Here is a 22,126-nt window from a genome sequence, read left to right on the forward strand (position 1 = left end):
TTCACACACAACCACGCTGCAGTAACTATAACACAACAGATGAATGAGCAACACCACAGTACACCAAGCCAAGAAGAACTCCTGTGGTTAACAGCCAAACATCACGTGAAACAAACAACATAGGTGGAAACTGAGGATTTTGTTGACCTGCCTCAGACCTCAATTAATCCACCATCACAGAGAAAAGTTGGAACAGAGACAGACACTCCCACCAACAGCAACAACATGAACCTTTCATCATGCGCTCCACTTGCTCACACTCACAGCGGGCCACCAGCAAGGGAGAGGTTAGACGCACACACTGAGATGAGAGAACTGAGAGGAACACACTCACATATCTGAACATGCCACAGAGGGAAGATTCCCCCAACCAGAGACGCCCGACACATAAAAATCTAATCATTATTTGTATATTTTCAAGTTTGTGTTCAGGGAAGGAAACAGCCAACAAATGAAATAAACCACCAGTCATACTACCCATTATAAAAAACCTTACACATATAATATGCAACAATTCTTCATTAAAATGTGTTAAAATGATGAGAGCTATGTTGTATGTTTTGTTGACTTGTGTACTGAATTATTGAGACTTTTTCCAAGTGTTCAAACCCAAATAATATCTCCAATTTTATTCAAGGTAACAGGACGTTTCATGTCGGTCGCATTTTGATAGCATCACACCCGCTTTGCCCATCTCTGCGAACTTCCAGGGCAAACTGGGCACTGGGCAAACTTGGAGGTTTACCGGGCACGCCCAACCAGGAGGAGCCAGAACTCCTTGGTGGGACTATATATATATCCCATCTGGCCAGGGAACATCTCGGGATCCCCCAGGAAGAGCTGGAAAGCATGGCTAGGGAGCGGGTGATCTGGGATACTCTACTTGGTTGGTAACCTCCGCAACCTGGGCACGCATATATGGAAGACAATGGATGAATGGATATGAAAGAATGTTTCGATACAAATGTGAACGCATTGGGAAAATGTCATTATAACATTCGGCTCTGTCTGTACTGAGGCTTAAAGTTCAGCCAAAAACTAGTTCTTTCCACATTCGGTCTTTATAACTCATTGCAGAAAACATGGCACTAACACTGCAACCATGAGGGATTCATTTAATATCCTACTGGGGCCACTTATGCTAAGAATATACATACTTGCCTTAGTCAGGGTAGATTTCAATAAACAAATACCTTAAATGGAGCAAGTCTTTGATGTATGAAATTGATTATATCATTTTTTTTTTCTGATATCAAAGATATTATATAAAAATAATACTAATGCCTGCTTTATGTTCTATCATTTCTCTCTTCTTCACATGCAGCAAACTGCGCGTGCATTACTAGTGAAACACTGGCCCCTCAGGGTGCCAACCCCCCCCCCGTGTGTGTCTGTGTGAGTGTATATAATTCTGTGTATGTAAAGCCCCAGTGGTGATTTGATGCACAGGTCAAGCATGAAAGCAGCCCCCTCCCTTTTCCCTCCCATGATGGATACGCACACAAATGCCAATACAAGGCCAGTGCAATGAATAAGAACACTACTCAGGGTTAACACATTTAAAGTAGAATCCCCAGTAGGGAACAATTGCACCATGCTCATGAGGATACAACAGTGACATGATGCAACAATGGAAGGAAATGCAAACAGCAGAGTAAGAATAACTTAACAGGGGCAGTTCCTGGAGAAGCATTTCTCATGTCATGACAACGAGTAGTTGGGTGTATAAAGCTTTAAATTTAAGTCAATGAATCAATTTTATTAATGGGATAGTGACTGTTGGGTCACTTTGCAATTGTTAAAATAATCGTACACATAAATAATTATGACACAACATGAAAATGTGACTTGGCCCACTGGTCCACTACAAATTACAGCAGCCTGCTAATCATATGGAGGCCTGAGGTTTCTATTCTATTGTTTTTCAGGGGAGCTTCCCCACTCCTGAATGTGAATATGTGTGTGTGTGTGTTAGACCTGTTGTTACCTGACTGTCTCTGTGTCAGCAAGCGCAAAATACTGCCAACAAAGGGAGAGGTGGGGGGGGGCAAGAGCAGGGACAAAACAACAGGGGCTACCAGGAGTGCGTGTGTGTAAGTGTGAGAGACAATACCGCTGACCTCTTTCTGCTGAGAAACAGAAAGTGAGAATGTGTGTGCCTACCACTCCTCTCTCCTCTTCGCGCTCTGGCAGAAGCAGCATTTGTGTGTCTGTGGTGGTCAAGTGTTTGTGTGTTGTGTTCATTAAGCACGACCACGTGTCATCCACCCTCCCCACCCCACCCCTCCTACCCCCAAACAGACGGCTCGGGCTGGTGCACGTGTCGCCAACAGAAGGAAGCAGCGGCTAGTGGGCAGATGCGAGCGCGCTCAGTGGAGCCACAGTCAAAAACAAACAAAGCGGTAGATGGACTGGGCGAAGGACCAATCACAGCCCGGTTCTACTCCTCTACTGAATACTGCCTTGTGTCCCAACATGTGCCTTTTCAAAAATCAAAAATATTGATCATCTGAATTTTCTCATTTAGTGTGCGGCTGAGCGACATCTCAAATTAAAGCATTAAGTTTTAGAGGTGAAGATAACAGTCTCCATGGCAACACATCGCAATTTACGAAATCATGGTGAGCAAACATGTATAAAGAGTATATACATCTGAACAGTGTAGGTGTTTGAGACTTTTAAACAAACTTGTGTTACTAGGGGTTTCTATATAAAAGCAACTAAAGCCCTATATCACAAGTCAACAACATATATAACATAGGTCTAGTCATTTTCCAGAACAATTGTTGCAAACTATATCTTCAAGTGAGAAAAAGAGTCAAATCTAGTGCCTTTAACATGCAGGTGTATATTTTCATTTTTTAAGCCGACCATCAGTTTGTTTTTGAATAGAAGATCTGCTTGAAAAGAAAAATCATCCTGTATTCAAAGCACACACTTACTGGATAAAAAGGCCTGAGAACAAGGCTACATCCAGTCGATTATCTTGTCAATTATTTAGTGTTTTTCAGCTGTTGTCAGCCTGCAGGGTATTTGTGGGCATAACCGTGCTGTGCATGTTGATGTGGAGAATAAGGAGTTCAGGTGCCTTTCAGGGATAGATACAATTTATTGTATTGATCAAAAGGGAGCCACCCTGTTTGTTCTATGCCACATCTGAAGACACCACAAGGTGTGTGTGTGTGTGTGTGTGTGTGCCTGAGGACTGACTGTGTGTGTCTTACCATAGTGTGTGAGTATGCCCTGAGGAGTGACCACCTTATTGCAGACATGGCACACAACAAGAGTAAAATCCTCCAGTGCTGGAAACTGGCTGTCGATGAACATTTCTGAAACAAACAGAGAGAGGAGACCGGAATTTAGACACAAAAGAGAAACAGGAGAAAGACACAAACACAGGTCGAACATTATCAGAGATGAATACATTATCATTTCTGAAAAACTGGGATGTTTCCCTTTACCAGGGTCTCGTACACCCCATAACACTTACAACAATAAGCGGTATAGATTACTTATAATAGAATGAAAAAAGTTATTATTGGTCACATTGGTATGTCCTCTCAAACAAACAAGCTATACAGTGTGCTCACAAACAAGCAATGTCCGATAGAAATCAGCAACTATCACTTTGGCTAAGCTTTGAGAACCTGATCTCCCTGCACCCAAACAAGCTCTGCCGACAGAAATCACAGCACTTATTAACACAGGGCTTCAGCCAGACTCACTGAGGGGGAGGTGGCATGTGTGTGAAGGCTCATGAGGAGGATCTGTGGGTGTCAGACACTGTACGGGTGCGTGTCGTTGTGACCTTGCATCGCTAGGGAGCTTAGAAATCAGAGGAGACAAGTGCTCATGCCTCTCCATGAGAGTGTGTGTGTGTGTTTAAGGTAGATATATGATTTACTAGGTCACTCAAGGTCAATGTGTACCACATTATGTACTGTTTATCTTCGTTGACAACATGTGTGTGATGCGTGCATGTGTCTGTGTGTGTGTGTGTGGTCTCATCCTCATACATGAAGTCTTCAAGGCCACAAACCTATTGAGCCTGTCATAATTACTGGTGGGTATATTTCATGACTTAAGAGTTGTGACTCAAAATCATAAAGACAATCTCCTCGACTGCCAATGGAAATGAAGTCAATACCTTTTTTAAGGTGGTTTCCCAACTTCTAAAAAAGGTGCTGATACGACTGAATCTGATTAAAACTGCAAAAGAGAAAAAGGTCTTGCTTTCAGTTCCTGAGCTGCAGCACAGAAGTAGTTAACTTTAAGATGTTTGCCAGGTTCACCTTGTCAATATGAAAGGAGATCATTTCTTTCTCACTTTCTGGGGCCATCAGTTCTTGAAAGCCGCAGTTCAAACTCTCGGATTCTCATGTTTGCTGAGGAAAAACTGCTTTTCTTTTCCTGCAGTGTTTGTCTTTGTGACATGCCTGAAAGCGGTGTGATCAGGGTGGTGATAATTATACAGACACAAATGGAAAGGTGCGGCTACAGTAAGTTTGAAAAGCTGCTGACAGGTTTTTTAAGCAGTAAGGATTAATCATTTTGTAAGGAGACATTGGAAACTCCCAATGTTTCATTTCAAAAAGCTGAGCGGCATCACCACAGTTTGTGTCTTTCCTGTCATCGCTCTTAGAGGAAATTAGCACATTTTCTTCATAACAAATCAGGGAAAAATGTGATGGGAAATATTTCGCTGGCAAATGAGAAATTCTGAAAGTTTACTGCAACAGAAAATGACTTTAGTGGGAGAACTGAAAAAAAGGCAAGAATGTAATTTCCTCTGCATCTGCCAAGTCAAGTGAAAACAAAGTGTGTAGCCTACTTCTGCAGCCTTAAGTTTGGAAGCCAACTGCCAGCGTCTGCCAAATGACTGACAAGCCAGAAAATGAACTAAAAAAACAATCACTCACTGGTGAATGAGCATGTTTGGAGCCACTTAAACAATCCATCATTGGACACTGATTACATTACAAGTAAATCGACTTCCCATTGGTGAATGAGTTTGGAAAGACACTTAAACAAAAGGGTCTGGAAGCAGCGACAATCCAGTGCAAAGTAACAAATGCAACAGTTACCAAGGCACAATATCAACTATCAGTTGAGGTGTTTAGGACATTTATTGGGGATAGGTATCACTCTTTGATAATTATTGTGCCACTACAGTTCCAGAGGAGGCCATGAGCCCCAGCAGCAGCTTCATCTGAAGTTATTCTATGAAGAAACACACCAGAAAGAGTAAACATGCTTATCAGCGATTGGCGGCAAGCTTCTCTCACAGAACCCAGGCAAAAAAACTCCACTAGAAACGAACCAATCTGTTGTTTATTACAAAGACGCCCTAGATACAAATCTGAGGAAAACTTTGAGAATTTAAAATGGTTCTTGGATCTTGTATAAAGATAGTTCCAGGTCACATTAAAAGAGCATGACCTTGGGTAGACCCACAAAATGTTTTTTGAAATTTCAAAACAGTTGGTGTAAAGACGGCATGTTGCAAAGAGAAAGTGAACCAGTGCTGTGATATGTTAGGAATGAACTATAATTTACACCTACTCCTCAAATCACTTACATTTAAAATTACAATTATAATCTAACAATCCGACGAATAAATGAGCATTTCAGTCTTTACGCAATTTCAATCAAACCCTGTGAATCCTGTGAATCATTGTAGTTTGCTGTGAGTTAAACCCATTGCTGAGCCATACACATGTACGTCAACAAACCCAATTCATTGTTTATGGTTGTGAAGATGCAGACACGCGTGACACGAAGGTTTTGCACTCACCCACAAAAACAAAAACTGCTTGAGATCACGCTATTCCAAACCAAGTATATTCCTTGTTGTGCAAAAAAGTAAATTGTTTTGTTCCGCATGTGCACAAAGTCAAAGGACAGTCAACAAGTTTTGGATTGAAATGATACTTGATTTTCTTAATTGCTCAATTAAATGTGAAATATCACAATTTTTCACAGTCCCTACAGCCAATTGGAACGACAAGTATCGGAATATATGATTTTGTTGAACTGTAGTCGATGGTTGACATGGTAATGTGGCTAATTTTAGCTCCAACCATTTTAACGCAGACAGCGGCACCCCATTTACTGAATGACTAATTTTGAGTAGTCTGCTTGATAACAAGAGTTGTTTCATATCCTCACGGGAGTGAACGGCACATAAGCTGCCAACAGCACTGTACCATCGCCTGCACTGTGTGCTGCGTCTTATCCTCCATTTATCCTCCCAGCATATGTGTCCTCGGCAACACACCGTCGGGTGGATTGTCTGTTTAAAATAATAATACACATCCGAAATATATATGTGCAGATATTCACTGAATCAAGACCAGAACATATCAGAAGCTTTTCACTTATCACCATGAGTTGTAAACATACTAATAGCAGCACTGCCTATTTCGAGTGGGATGATGACAGCCGCTGCCACTCATGTCGGGCTAAGTTGCAGTCGGTTGTCATCATCTCTGCTGAGTGTATACGTATGTGAGAGTGAGACAGACAGAGACATAGATACCAATCATGACCTGCACCACACAACGATTCCTGCCAACCTGGGATCTTGGTGTCTGCATTGAGGCGTCAAGAGAGTAAAACATGTAGTAGCACTAGTTTATGCTACGTTCAAATAATATAGCAGTTAAAGCCTTTAAGAAGTGTTTACCTGTGGGTTTATCAGGCTGTGTGTGTGTGTGTGTATCACTCTCAGCAGGCCTGAGTGTCACGTTACCAGCAGATCAGCAATTCTGGAAACACCACTGCAGTTCTGTGTTCTGCTGTGAGAGAGGAAGACGAGGCATGTGAGTGGGTGTGTGTGTGCGTTGGGGGGGCGAGGGCTGGAATTGAACCAGTGACAGTGAGAAGAGTTTCCCCAGCTCTGTATGCGTGTGTGCGTGCCTGTGTGTTCCTACGAGGGCCGGAGCACGCTCACTCTAACTTTCAGGGATGACTCAAGCGTGTTAGCGTGCAGCGCGTGTTCCTGTGGGTATTTATACGTGCTGAGTTGTGGAGGAACTCCTCTGGCTCTGTCCCCGAGGGGAGGCGGCTTTGGGGGAGGGTGTGAGCACCCACTCACTGCACTGGAGCAGCCTCCTCCATATGTACTTAGATGCATTATGTGCAATATTTTTGATCAAGAACCCCAAGTGCAACTATGATACATAATGAATAAGACATATGACGAGCTGGATACATAACTAAAGCTCATTTTAACTCTAATTACGTGCAAATGAACAAACATATCCTCCAAAACAAGCACTTCTAGTTTCCTTCCACTGATAATGAACCACTTAAATAAAAATTATAATTCTGACACCACATATCCTCTCTGGGATATCACTTTAAACTTGAAAGTAAAAAGAAGCAGTGAAAATGTACTTCACACAGCGCCAGGCTTTACAAACACAGCAGTCTAAATGCCTGACTGTTTAAATGAGAAGCTGACTTTTGAACAAATGGTTTGTTGATTTTTCGGCAGGATTATGCAAAAACTAAAGAACTGATTTCCACAAAACTTGGTGGAAGGATGATACAAGGGCCAAGAAACAACCATTTAAATTTTGGTGCAGACCACAACTGTGTGCACTTTGGCGCAGGTTGACTGAATTTATGGTGACAGTTGGTCCATGGTCATAAATTCTAGTTATTTTAAGACATTTGCCACTTATGCCTGAGCATGGGTGTCTACAGCTGGAAGACAGGAAACAGTGTTGACTGGAAATTATCAGTCATATTCTAACTGAAAGTGAAAGTAAAGAATGCAAAACTATGTGATTCTATTATTTAATATTATGTTTGCTTTCGGTACTTAGCTGAATTTTCTGAGGGACTGTTGGTCTACTTCAGCTGAATCTGAAATAGGGCCGGGGGATAGAACAAAATCAATCATCGCGGCAAACTAACATCATTGTGGCATCGTTCCTGGAGGTACTGCAACACCAGGTCGATACCGATTCTCTCTCCATGAAGAAAAGTTCAAAACCACAACCTTCACTCAGGATCAAGCTCTAGACTTATCATGTCTTCAGACTTAAAATCTGTCTTTAAAGTTAAAAGAAATAACGCTGGGCATAAGTAAAATAAAAAGGTTGTGCGATATGCCACAGTGCAATATGTCGTCATTGTCAGCAGATGTGTGTGTTTATATGTGAAATGTGGCATGTGTATGGAGTAGTGTCAGAGATTGTATTTGTATTTTTTGTGAAACTGCAGGCTGGACAGTGCCAAAAGCAAATTTCCCCCTGGGAACAATAAAGTACATCTTCTCCTGTCCAACGACAATAATAAATATTTACCCTGACAATTATCGATATGACTGCTCTGCCCTTTTTTTTATCTTCATAACAAGATAACAACTGGAAACCATCATTCATTTTTGCAGTTAATAAAACATTAATGAAGAAAACAAACTAACAATGATCCCAGCTCTGGCTACAAGATGCATACTGGAGTGTGATCCAGACAAAGCTCATAACTCAAACGGGTGGGAGCTAAATAAATATCCTGCATGTGTCCCACCACCACCACAACAACAACACCCAGCTCCAGCCTGTCCCCGCGGACCTGAGTCTTCTGCCCCTGTAACTTCCTCACCTTGTTGGCTGAGCTGAGCAGCTTCTCTGAGGCGGTGGAGCTCTTCGTCTCTGTCGTCCGGGGACAAGTCTGCGTGCGAGTGGAGGAAGAGAAAACAGCCGCTTTACAAACACCGAGTTGCGGCCACAACAACAACAACAACAACAAACTTTGGGGGCCACGCGTGGAGCCATGCTGGGTCCGAGGGGGGCTGGCTGCACGCTTAGCATTAGCTTGCTAGCCTCTGCCCGTGTGTGTGTGTGTGCGCGCTGGATCCAGTGGAGCTGTCAGAGCTAACAAACTTACAGCTGGGGACGGCGGAGGCTAACGCTACCGCGGACGGGGACGGTGGTGTTATAGCCGAGCCTAAGCCGCGGCGGCTGCATCCCGTTAACCGTGAACCGTCGGTGGTGTTTGTGACAGTTACTTTGACGCTGCCTGTCCGTGTGTGTGTGTGTGTGTGTGTGGAGGAGGAGCAGCTCCACTCAACTCAATCACAGACAGTTGTCGGTCCACGCACTTCCCCGACACTTTGTCCGCCACAACAACAACAACAATAACAACAACAACAACAACAACAGCGACGACGGCGGTGAGCTTACTGTCAACGACACGTGAAGCAGCCGCGCCGACGAACGAGGACCAGGGCTCGCACAGGAAGCTGTCCGGACTCGGTGTCGGGCGATCCAGTGTCGCCATTGCTCTTCTTCCTTCTTGTTGCTTCGCTCGGAGCCGTCCTCTCTCTCTCTCTCTCTCTCGCTCTCGCTCTCTCTCTCTCTCTCTCTCTCTCTCTCTCTCTCTCTCTCTCTCTCTCTCACGCGAAAAACGACAGAACGAGACACGCTGACGTCGTCGTCGGTGAACTTCGGCTCGGTTCGGCAACTGTCGGAGAGCCACAGAGGTTTTTATACACAAACATTTATAATACATCAATCTAATATAATTGAACATATTATAATATAATATAATATAGCATCACATATTATAATATAAAACAAGCACTTTGTATATACTTTTTAATATAACCCAATTTTTAAAATTATTCTATAATTCTAATGGTAGAAAAACAATCCCAATCACACACACACGGACAGATGGGTAGACAGACAGACAGACAGGTAGATAAAGACAGATGAATAGATAGATATATAGATAGATAGATAGATAGATAGATGGATAAATCATCCATCCATCAAGCTAGAACTGCTAGAAAATGATGAGCCACCTGATAGAAGTGGAGCTCGTGTGTTGTGATCTGAAATGCAACCTTCAGAACTTTATCTGAAAAAGAAGAATATTCTCTGCATAAAAGAAAATTAAAGAGAAAGACAAAATAAAACTCTCATGCCTTAAACTTTGGTACGATGGCATCATGCGTATCCCAATGGATTCAAAAAGCCTCTACTTCATCTGCAACAAGATCAAGAAATTGCCTTTGCACTTGTTCTTGCATGGAAGACGACGTCCGATTCATCCCTCCAGAAATCAGACACCCTACAGTAGTTCTCTGTCACGTTTCTTCACCAGAATGTTTATTCAAAGGATGCATCTAACATGAGAACATGTAGTAAAGAGAGTGAGAGGTACAGATTTGAATGGATAGATAGGTGTGTGTATATATGTATAGTCTTTGTGCTGTTTGAGAGGTTGCTGAGCAACAGATGGAGACAAGTCAGGGGGTTAGTCCTCAAGCTCAAGAGACATTATGTTATGTTAAAAACATATATGTGGTATTAAAATATATCTATACAGTTATGTTACTATATATGTTGATAATATGGACACATACAATGTTGCACTGAGGATTATTAGCCTGCTCACCCCTGCACGGGTTTTGATGTCCACTAGCGTATTGACGACCAAAGAAGCTGAATCCCTGAAACCAACCACATGAATTCTCCCTGTCAGCCTGTTTCTTGAACACAAAGTTGTCCATTAATGTTTTGCCTCACCCAGTGGATCAGTGGGTCCAGCCAATAGCACTACATTGACCTCTTGTGGCTGAAGACAGAACCTGCGTCTCATGGTTCGAGACACTTCATGTTAAATCATCACTTCAACAGATTCCACACAGTAGTTATGTGATACAGTTTCACAATGTTTACAACTTTATCTCAGCTTCAAAATGAACAAAGCACAAAGAAGACGCAGCTAAAAGCTAAGAAAGACACATGTCAGATTTTATTCAAGTTCACATAGACGTCATCAAAGAAAAGGAATACAACATTATATATAACTTTAAATAAACCGATGAAGGGTTTAATTGGATTAAATGTTATCCCTCTTATGCATACATGATGTAAATGTCACACTTTGTGCAAGACACAATACTATCAACTAAATGGAACTAAACACACACCCATGATGATATGATGCTACATGAACTCATCTTTTTCTTCCTTCGTTGAATCAGAAGAAAGGGAAAATGGAAGACAGGAGATTCAGCCGACCGAGAAGTCTGAAGAAGTGACAGCAAGGAAATGACAAGGTTACACTGAGGTATGCAGGTCACACACACACACACACGTCAGTCCATGCACACTTCATAAAATAATCTGTGGTTCAAAACAGTCCATCCTGTCTTTCTCATACAGACACAAGCACATTTTTCTGTCCACTCGCTCTCTCTCTCACACACACACACACACAATGACTCGACCACAATGTTGCGTTTGTGTCCATCACAGCTCGATCACTGATTTCACAGGACAAGTCAGAGTCGCAGAAGAAATCAGGGAAACGCAAAGCACAATGTTTCTCTCTCTTCTCTCTTCGTGGTCATGATGATGTTTACGGGTCACAGATGATTCACGTCTTCATATTTTTGAACCTTCAATTTCACAAACAACCAGAGTGAAACATAGTGACTTTTGAGCTCCATCATCCCAAAGGATATTGATTTGATATATTTGATATATTGATCCATATGGTGCTGTAAACTGAACCGCTGTAGCTGAAGCTGTCACACGGAGAGACAGAAAGTATATATTTAGCTTTAGAGATAATTGTGGCTAAAATATATTATTTTAAATTGTTTCTAAATTGTATTTGATATCTGGGCATCTTGTGACCCACCTGTGACTCACAACCTCCCCAGGTTTGAGAACCACAGGCACATGTACAACCACACACACACACACACACACACACACACACACACACACACAGATGAATAAGAAGTTCATCACAGGGATTTATGATAAAAATCATATTTTTTTATTGAAAAAGAACAAATGCACATTGAAATTCGACATGTCACAGAGTGTGTGTCTCTTGGATGAGACAGTTTAAAGGAGACTTATTATGTCTTTCTCAGTCCTCCAGTGGGTTGCCCATGTTTTTTGTGAATGTATAAAGTGTGCATGGCTCCAAATCCCAAAGTCCGCAGCAGAGGGAGCTCTTTTCTCCCACAGTAAACACAGAGAGTGGTTAAAACTTTTCTAATGCTTCCGACCCACGTCTAGGTAACAAGAGAGGGAGGAGGAGCGAGCAGCGTTTGTAATGAGAGTTAAGGTTTGTTTTTTGGTGCTGTCGTTAAATCAAAACACTCCACAGTCAACCAAGCCAAAGTCTCCTGTAGGAACCAGTTTGTGAGGATAACGAGAATAATAGGTCTCCTTTAAATTCATTGGAATCATTGACAAAGCTATGAGCGTGTTGAGTGATGATTACAAGAGTGCAGCAGCATAACCAGTACACCACACACACACACACACACACACAGAGTTACACACTGTTACATTTCCGTTTGTCATTCAGAGAATCAGCGACACCGTCCAACGTAACAGTTTCACTTCACAGGAAACAGATAAAAAATAAAATATAGTAGACTCATTCTAACCATCTACGCACACTGAATATGAAAAATGAAACAAGGTGTAAAAAACAAAAAAACATATCTCACTGTTCGTGTCTCCATTCAAAGAAACTAGAAATAAGAAAGATACGAAATAACAAATGAACAAAGAAACATTTGAAAAGATCTTTCTTTATCTTTCTTCTTTGTTGGTTTTATTGGCGGATGGCAACCAACATTGAGGTGCACGCTAAATACAACAAAGCCATCATAGGCATTGAAAGATTTCAAACTTTGCACACATACACAGTGAAATGTGAACTAAATAACTCTCAGTCAAGTATTCTTTATGACTTAACACTCTCACTGTGCTTCGAAGGACAGGATGTAAAAGCATATTAAACACCATTCGAGTGCATTAAGCATTTTGGGAAAAGAAAATCTAACACTAAATGTACAAATAACCTCCATAATATTTGGATTAGAGGCCAATTTATGCATCTTAAAGCTTAAAAATGTAACGTGTCAGCTTGAATGCATTGATTTAGTCGAAAAAAGAAAAGTATTTCGGAATAACAGCTTTTAGAGATTCACCTCTTCAATGTAATACAAGAAAAGACGACTTCCGTCCATTAGTTTTGAAATTGAATAATCCTAGTTTGGTCTTTCTTGACCTGCGCTGTGGCAAACAGGACTCCAATGAAAGAAAAGCAAAGAATAAATGAACACGAGTGAGTCACTCTCTGCATACACAAGTGCTTTGGTATCTAAAAATATACAAGTGCAAAAAACAGGATTTAACACCAAGGCAAATGTATGACTAAATTTCACAGCCATTAATTTTTGAAATACTGTTTAAATTTGTAATTATCTGAAATGGTTGAACGGTTAACAGAATTGTAATATTACCAGCCTCTGTGTTACCCTGAAAACCTTCATCACGCTGTCCTTATTGTGGCGACGACATGACTCTAAAGTACCTTTCATAAATCAGCATGTAGTCAAGTATAATACCCAGAGAAGTAAGAAACCCTCACTTCATACAGACAAGCAACAACGCTGCTATAGATCACGTCTTATAGATTTACTACATGTGGTCATTGTGCACATATCACTTCCTAAAGCATAAGAAACCGCCTCGGAATAGTTGGAAGAAGGCACGTTTCTCACTATTTGCATTAATATTGCTATAGCTTGTGGTAAAAACTAAAGGCACATGTGAGGACATTAAAGGTGCTGTATGTTAACTATCACTTTATAGCTATTCACTAAACAGTCGAGATCAGCACCAAACTTAATTCCTTGATTTGCGAATAACTTAAATTGGGAGGCACTACGCTTCATCCTCTACTGTTGGACTGAGGACGGACTTTGACTCTCTATTGCCTCCTGAGACAAAAAGGTTTTTTATGAGACACGATGGACTGGGGCTCAGCTTTGCCTCATGTTTGATAATTATTGTATATGTACAATAATTTGTCCCCTCTGTAGGATGTACGATCAATAATGCCAATAATGCATCAGTAAGTAATCAGTATGGATCCTATGTCTGTGTTTACTAACTGATTGTGATGACGATCTACGTGAATATGGACTATGGGTCCGTTTTTTACGCATTTCTTCTCACGTGACGTCTGTCCAGCCAATCACAGTGGGCACGGAGGATGTAGGAGACACAGACAGTGATTGAGAGCTGTAGTTTTAAAGTTTTTACTCACGACAGCATGTTTGTTTTTTTTCACCTGGCGAGATTTGTGGGCAGGGACAAATCCTCGTTCTTCTAAACTTGGGCAAATGGTTTATTTTTTTTATTTTCCCCTAAATTACGATGATTTTAAACCTCTGGTACGACGCTTCAACATTTCCTATCTTGCTGTGACTGGCTAGTTAGCATGCTAACAAGTGGACATCCCTAAAATACGTTAAGACGTCTTTGACGCAACATCAAAACTATTATTTCTTCCAAATGAGTTTTTCTAAATGTTCTAAATTAAATACGTACATGTAGCACCTTTTAACCTGAGGACATCTTTGTGCTGCACAGTCACTTAGACCCCAGAGAAATATTTGGGGGAAATGTTCATCTCTTGTACATTCAGTTCTAGTATGCAATGAATGTGAAAAGGATTATGGGACATATAGTCATTTTGTATTACAAAATACCAGTTTGTTTACTACCTACAAAATCATGTGTCTGTCTTTATGACCTTAAAAGAAAATTGTATGCATGTGTCTAAGTGTATTTATGTCTACGTGCACATTTCTCCATGCATGTATTGTGCATGTATATTTGAATGTGTGGGAGTGGTGTGTGCGTGCCAATTATTGTGTCTTCGAGTGTCTTGTGTCGCTGTACGTGTACTGTGTGTTAGATGGGTGCAGGGACCTGTTGCCTCCCTGGTCCAGATTGGGAAGAGAATTTCTGAGAGTGCCAACGAGTCTCCTTGTACACGAACCAGGCATTTCCTGCCCACACGAACATGTTGAGGTAACCGAACACCTGGAGGAAGAAAGACAGAAAGAAAACTATAGTTTACAAGCAGAAGAAATATGTGATAATACATTCACAACAGAATGACAAAACTGAATTATAAATTTGCTTTGTGATACAGAAAGTGTTTTGCAGTGGACGCCAAGAGTGCATGAAGAAAATGGAAGTGCTTTAGCTCAGTGTCGCATGACTGTGAGTCAGGCTGCTTGCTGCCTGTTGTCATATTACATGAAAAGGAGCCATCGCTGTGTCTTATTTATTTATTTAGTAGGACGAATGTGTCCACTGGCCACATGTTTGGATTCATAGATCAGAGCAAAGCAGGGAGCTTGAAAAATGCTGACACTGATTAATTCATCATTCAGATGTGTTTCATTAGAAATAGAAATGACAGTAGAGTTCAAAGCAACATAAATTTCAGTCAGTTTGTCACACAGCTCCATCCAAAGGATTTACACAGCTAATGCATGAACAGACTTTGTTGCATGAAAATGATGAATTTCCCCTTCGGAAGAGAATTTGGTGCAAGTGTAACAAAAATCTTAAAGGAGAAATATGAAGGTTTTAATTTTTTCTTTCCTCTAGTGTGTCAACGGTCTGCATGATACATCTCCTTTAAAATCCTCTGTTTTTCTGTCTCACCACAGAGATGTTGAGGGTTCGCATGTTGGCGAACTCTGTGACCTCGCAGGTGACGTTGCTGCCCTTGCAGAGCGCCAGCGTGGCACTGATGCCGTCAGTGTCCGTGGCGTCCTTCACGTTCTGCAGGCCCTTTGCCCAGGCGGAGGAACACACCAACCACAGGAAGACGAGGATCGCCGTGACAACAAAGTCCTGGGAACAAGGACGGACAGCTCAGTTAGACAAGATGCTTGTCTGAGAAGTTATCATGTCAACAAAGACGATGACATCAGTACTCACGAAAATGGGTCCAAAGTCAGAGTCCTTGTAGACGTGCATGTAGCCTAAATAAACCAGCAGAGCCACCATGCTGTACAGGAAACAGACGACAGCGATGCCCACGAAGAACTCGGACGAAGACGCAGAGTCTCCTACCAAGTGCGTTGTCGTGACGGAGCGGTTGCAAATAGTGTCGTTTCCCTCGATGAGCGGGAACTGGCTTAACCTGACCGCAACAAGACGGAGGTCGGTGAATGTTATTGCTTACCATTGCGTTTTCTTAACCGAGCGATGCAGCGAGGATTCTCACCTAAATGGGTAGTGGAAGTTGGCAGTGAGCGTTTCGTTGCTGCCGTCGCCGCAGAATAAAGACACGATGTTCTTCCCAGAGAAGCCGCCGCAGCTTCCAAAAGCAAATATGGCCGTGAGCTGTTTGGACAGACACAAGAGAGAGGAGAGAGATGAGGAGAGAGATGAGGAGAGAGATGAGGAGGAAGATGGTTGAGAGAAGGGAGAAAACACTGTTCAGCTCTGGGGGAAAAAAAACGAAAACCAAGATACTGGAGATTTTAAATATTGTTTCTATTCATCCTAAAGAGCAAAAACACTTTTGTTAAACGATATTGATTTGTAAATGAAAAAACATATTTACTTTTCTGGATATTTCAATTACAATTCTTTAATTTATTTGTTTTATTCACTTTCTTTAGCTTTGTATGTAAAAAAGTTTTATGGCCTTTTTATTATGTGAAGATAAAGTCAAGTACATTATAACATCATTTAATTGATCTGTTAATTAAAAATGGGACCAACACTGCGTGTCTTGAATTATTTCTTTCAGGGTCACAAACGCATCAGGGTCTCGACCATGTGACACTAACACTCCAACACAGACTAAACTCTTCTCAGCAGAAACTCTGATGGTGTAATTCACTGTGTGTGGAGCTCGTCCGGGCTCTCACTGATATCGTCTTACACCATCATCACGGGTGCCTCAACACATACATGAGAATATGGATTTTTCTGCTCAAAATCTGACGTTACATACTTTCACACGTTGTCGTCACGGATACAGTTTCACGTCTCTGCACATCGTAACTAATCAAACATCTTGTTTCATGCAGCAGGTATTTCTCAGCAGCTGTTGGATGAAGATGCAGAATATAAAAAAGGGGATTTTCCATTAAAGGAGTCAATAAAAGTCAAGAAACAGAGTCGTGTTTTAATATCCCTGTTTCCCAGAAACATCTTAAACCTGTTTTCATTTATTCAATCTGTAAACTTAGGAAGAGTATTACTCGGGTATAAGATAAAAAACAAGACTTTTTTTTTTCCCCCTTTGCACTTCAAAAATAAAAGTTGAAATGTCTGAAGTCTGAATCAGGGATTTTTGGAGAATAAAGTTGAAATGTCAAGCGACTGCAGGTGTTCCGTCTTTCCAAGCTCGTGTGGTTTCTCTTCTGTACTTAACGTAACTGACGCCACATGTCGCCTTCGAAAGTTGCCACATCAACTTTTTCATGTCTATTTTAAACATGCTAACAAACGGTGGCTTATTTGCACATCTACCAGACACGAAATGACTTCAGATCCGGGATTCTCGTCACCTGACAACCACAATAGAGGCTCTGCACCAAATGTTGAGGTAAATATCTGGCTTTTAACTTCTCCACTTTCTATTTTATATGAATAAAGTGTGATTTTCAAATCATATATCATTCATACGCAGGCCAACAGGGACAATTTAGGGTTCAGTGTCTTGTCCGAGGACAAACAGACTGGAGGAGCTGGTGATCGAACCACCGACCTTCTGTTTAACGGATGACCCGCTCCATCTCCTGAGCCTTGGCTGTTTTGTGCGGTGACAGAACTTCAGAGTTAGGTGATAATTCTCTGTGGATCGTTTCACATTACACGTCGTCGCCTGATCCATTGTCAATACAAGAGTAATGGTTAAAGCAGCTTTAAAGTTACGATCACCTCTTAGAAAAGAACGACACGGCACGTTGCAACCTAAGAACACACTCTGTAATCTGTTTTAACCAAGACACACAAAACCAAACCACAATTTAAAAATAACACTGTCTCTTCGGTTCTGTTTGATCAGCACAAATGTATCACGGACACACGCACGTAAGTGAAAAGTGCTTACAAACAGGGGTAGGTCAACATCTAGATTTAGAGACCCACACGTACATACACATAATGGACATCTGTTACTCACCCACTCACTCACACATGCACACACACACACCTTAAGGCCTCTTCCCACATGTTTCTCCAGATGTCACTGGCTGCCACTTCCTGTTTTTCTGGCTACACACACAGCTACTTTTCGCACATTCCCGCCTCACAGACTCCGAACAAATGTAACAGCCGGCCTGCACCGAACCCACACATCAGCATTTAACGTTATTTTCTTTATGCTCTCATATTTCCACAGCATGAATTCTGGGATGTGTTTTGTCAAGTTTCCAGTATCACCATTCGTTTTCGTTCTGCAGAACCTCTCCGCCACCACGACCTCTGTCCCAGGCATCTCAGACATCTGCAAACTCCTGCGCACCAATCTGGGAACATTCCCAAGGCTGCCAAATAAAGTGAAGTCCTCGCTCACAATCAATCCCTTTGCAAACATGGCGAGAAGAACTCGAAATATGCAAAAGGAGCGCGGTCACAGGTTCCTGGATGAGATGCAAACAATGAGGAGTGAACAGAATGGGTGCTTCTGGGGGCAAAGGGAACTGTTATCTGAGTTTAGCTGCAGAAATAAATGAATATTGTCAGAGGGCACTGAGTCCAGCTCAGTCAGGCCCAATTCCCCCTAAAAGCCACGGGCACATGTGCCGATGACTTAGCCACTGGGTTTCCCTCGCAAATCTGGCTCTGTCTCTTTAGGCCGGGGGACACGACATCGTCACGAGAAGAGAAAAGAAACAGAGAAACCGATTCATCAGCATTATTCAGCACGTTGAGTAAATGCAGACATGTAGCGTTTTATTTCTCCTAAACCTTCCTTCCTGTTGGGTGAGATCCAATGGTTTTCACTTTCTTTCACATGGTAATGTTTGTTTCTTCTGCTAGCATCATTATTTGAATATCGATGTACATTCGGAATTTATTTTAATCAACTAAACTATTGATTGGTTAATTATTTCTGCTCCAATGTAAAGCATGAAATGAGTGAATCAACAAATGTGTTCACGCAGACCTGGAAATGACAAATTTAAACTGTATCAGTGCGATGACTTCTCAAACATGGCGCAGTCACCTCAACGTAAGTAACACATCATTAGGTCTTTGTGTAGATGAGGAAATCATCATTTCAGATAATTCAATGGAACCAAATGCTGCCTTATGATAAAAACTTCATTTAGCGAGCGATATTTTGTTGTAAGCAAACTATTGTGTTTGTTCAGCTCCTACGTTTTGTGCTGATGCTTCCAAACATCAGGAGCCTTTTAATCATGTTTACTGTGGCCATTAGTGCTGTTGTGTGGGTGACGAGGACTCCGGTGTCACAGCACAGAGGAAGCTCCCTGCAACAACTGAGCCAGTCCAGGCGCACTATTAATCATCCAGCCCCTCGTGAATAAGAAAATATGTTGTGTTAAATAAGGGTTATGTAAGGCCAACACACACACACACACACACACACACACACACACACACACACACACACACACACACACACAAAGCCTTGTCCTGAGTCAGATGACTGGTTGCTGCTGCATGTGTGTGTGTTACAAGTAAACAGACCGGCTGAGAGAAACTAGCAGAGCTGCATTACCCACACTGGATTCCTCTGACCCAGTTATGTAGAACTGAACTGGACTTTCCATAAGTAACTGTTTAATGGAATGATGCACAAGTGTGTATATGAGTAGCCGGGAAATATTTCTCTTGTCTGCAGTGAAGTCAATTATTGGTGAAAGATGCATTAATCTCTAACTGTGTCATCTGAAGGGCAGACCTCTGCACTCAGCACACTCACTTTTTGTGATACATATTTCACTTTCAATTTTGAAGATATAAGTGTGTGAGGAAGCAAATGGAAGAAGCAAAATGAAGTTTAATGAAAATACCTTAATTTCTGTCACAGTGACCCATTTTTGGCTTGGTTTCGTGGTTTCTTGGTTTCTTGGTTCGGTCTCTCTCCCTTTTACCAACTCTTTTTCATCAAATAAAGTTCAATTGTCACTTTCAATCTAAAAAAAAACTACATTTAAAGTCTGTGAGGAAGCAAATAAAAGAAGGAAAGTCAACTTTAATGAAGTAAAATAAAGAAAAACCTTCTTTTCTGTCACACTGGACCAATTTTGATTTCCTTCACTTTACATCTCCTCTTCCTCAAAGTTTATTCATCACTTGAATCCTAATGATCCTAATTTAAAGTGTGTGAGGAAAGAAAATTAAAGAGGAAAAATCTGCTTTAATGACAAATAAATTATAATTGACACATTTTGGTTTGGTTTCTCTCAGTTTAACCAACTTTTCTTCATCAAACAAAGTTTATTTGTTACTTAAAACCTTCAAAATCTGAATTTAAAGTTTGTGAGGATGCAAATAGAAGATTGAAATAAAAATATTTTCAAGGAAACCATAATTACTGTCATGATGGATGTACTTTTGGTTTGGTTTCTTGGTTTGGTTTGGTTTTCCTCACTCTTCATCATCTTAAGTTTATTTCTCACTTTAAACCTTAGATATAGCAATTTATAGTGTGTGAGGAATTTCTTTCATCGTTATTCTTGTGTCAGAAACTAATTAAATTGGATTACATGAGTTGGATCCAAACTTTTAAATGTCAGATTACACATTTAGCCAGATCCCTAAACTGCAGATGGAAGTAAAGCATAAATAGAAGTTGATGTATCTTTCTATAAATGTTTGATCACCTTATGTAATTGTTTATGTGATTTATAAATATGCTGTTTTAACAAATTCCTCCTGAAACAGATTAAGAGTTCGTTTTTTCACCAACGCCAGGAAGAAAAGGGAAAATCCAAGGAGCAAGGAAAAGGACTGATCCTCCCTGTCCTCTGGTTATGACACACACACACTTTCACTCTCTTTTCACACACACTTATACGCATCTAACTTACCCACTCAACCAGTTTAACGAAGCCCAGCGGCTCCTTCAGCGGCGACAAGTTGAGCCTGAACCCGGTCATCATGTTAACACTCCTGCTCCAAACTCTTTTTTATCCAGTTGTTCCAGAAACTGTGGATGTTGAGCTCCAGCCAGGGGCAGGGGAGGAAAAAAAGGGGGAGTTGTCTCACAGAATGACGTGGGTCCTCTGCTGCTAACGCTGCAAGAAATGACCACACCGAGATTTCGAAAAGGGGAGTTTCACAGTCCTAGAAAGTCGATGAAACTGTGTCATCACAGCGAGATAAACTCTACTTACTGGAAACGCAGCTTTACGCGCAGCAGCTGCTTTAAGGAGCAGATGTGGATGTAGAAAAGGGATGAGTTGGGGTGGACGTGTTTTTTGCAGTGTGGCCGGAAAACGAGCGAGGTCCTTGTGCGCCGCTTGGTGATGCGTAATTACGCAGGCGACGTAGCGGATAAAGAGCGTAAAGTGTGCCAAATTACGCGCTGCTTTCGATGACCTACAGGGAAAAAGATGCAGAAAGCAACAGTTGCATTATCTAATATGTTCTAAGGAGTCGCAGGGAAGTTTTTTTTTTACCTTTAAAAGGCCTGAAAAACACCCACGACACTTACAGTTCACTCGCTTCTTCACGAACAACAAAAATGCGCGTCGGAAGTGTCCTACTGCGTTTTTATTGGATCCATCCGCTGCCTCCTGTGTGCTGAGTGCGCAGTCCCTGTGAAACTAAAGCCCCTCCGCTGCTGCTGCTGGTGTCTGGGTCTCATGACTCTCAAAACCCGGATTCTCAAAATTCTTTCAACCCAGGAAAGGAAAAAAAAAAAAAAAGAAAAAGATGGAGGTTCATTTCAAGAGACCAGATTGCAGCCATGAGTTTTTAAAAAATCAGCACATAGTCCATTTCAGCCAGGAGACAATAAACTGGATGTGTTTGTTATAATTAATTATAGTCATTAAGAGGTTTGCCTGATGATATGATGATAATCAATTTTTACATTTGTATTTCTTTGGGTTAAAGATGAATTATTAGTGTAATACTAGTACAAGTCTATGTAGTAAATCTGTAAGTGCAGCAAGACAGGAGACAAGTTCAGCGTCTGGAGGTCGACTGAGAAAAAGTTTTAGGGGCAACACAAAAGTGAAGTAACAAACTCATAAGCTCTTGGATCGTCTAGTGTTAACAGTGTGTTTTCATTCCGTTTCAACAACCAGGACTTTAGACTTTTCAGA

General features: G+C 41.4%; 2 protein-coding genes across 6 annotated transcripts in view; both read right to left on the minus strand.

The window, feature by feature from the left end:
• The window catches only part of atxn7l1 (ataxin 7-like 1), a 27,393-nt gene extending 18,011 nt beyond the window's left edge, over positions 1-9,382 (minus strand). Inside the window, exons 1-3 of one of the 5 annotated variants that reach the window (XM_069520001.1) lie at positions 9,195-9,382; positions 8,614-8,682; positions 3,225-3,329 (exon numbers count right to left, since the gene is read on the minus strand). Coding sequence is in view for 2 of the 5 variants with exons in the window: in XM_069519998.1 (XP_069376099.1) it covers positions 3,225-3,329; positions 8,614-8,682; positions 9,195-9,291 (271 nt within the window). In the remaining 3 variants the exon portion in view is untranslated. Of the gene's footprint in view, positions 1-3,224; positions 3,330-6,685; positions 6,795-8,613; positions 8,683-9,194 lie in introns of those variants that run through there. The other 4 variants (XM_069519998.1, XM_069520002.1, XM_069520000.1 and 1 more) reach the window with 4 other exon arrangements.
• Positions 9,383-11,785: 2,403 nt separating this feature from the next.
• Positions 11,786-21,650, minus strand: sypl1 (synaptophysin-like 1). The gene is made up of 7 exons (XM_020092055.2): positions 21,511-21,650; positions 21,191-21,395; positions 20,885-21,091; positions 16,090-16,208; positions 15,801-16,005; positions 15,522-15,713; positions 11,786-14,888 (listed from the first exon to the last, which is right to left on the minus strand). The coding sequence occupies exons 3-7, from the start codon at positions 20,954-20,956 to the stop codon at positions 14,757-14,759; spliced, it is 720 nt and encodes a 239-aa protein (XP_019947614.2). The 5' UTR covers positions 20,957-21,091; positions 21,191-21,395; positions 21,511-21,650; the 3' UTR covers positions 11,786-14,756.
• Positions 21,651-22,126: the final 476 nt, after the last annotated feature.

This window comes from Paralichthys olivaceus, chromosome 23 (assembly GCF_024713975.1).
Source record: "Paralichthys olivaceus isolate ysfri-2021 chromosome 23, ASM2471397v2, whole genome shotgun sequence".
In the NCBI taxonomy this organism is placed as follows: Eukaryota; Metazoa; Chordata; class Actinopteri; order Pleuronectiformes; family Paralichthyidae; genus Paralichthys; species Paralichthys olivaceus.

Coding starts and splice junctions, on each gene's coding strand:
- sypl1 (XM_020092055.2), bottom strand. CDS start 20,956: ATGATGACCGGGTTCAGGCTCAACTTGTCGCCGCTGAAGGAGCCGCTG. Junction 16,209..20,884: donor TCGTTAAACTGGTTGAGTGG/GTAAGTTAGATG, acceptor CTGTCCAAACAG/CTCACGGCCATATTTGCTTT. Junction 15,714..15,800: donor CTGACTTTGGACCCATTTTC/GTGAGTACTGAT, acceptor CCTTGTTCCCAG/GACTTTGTTGTCACGGCGAT.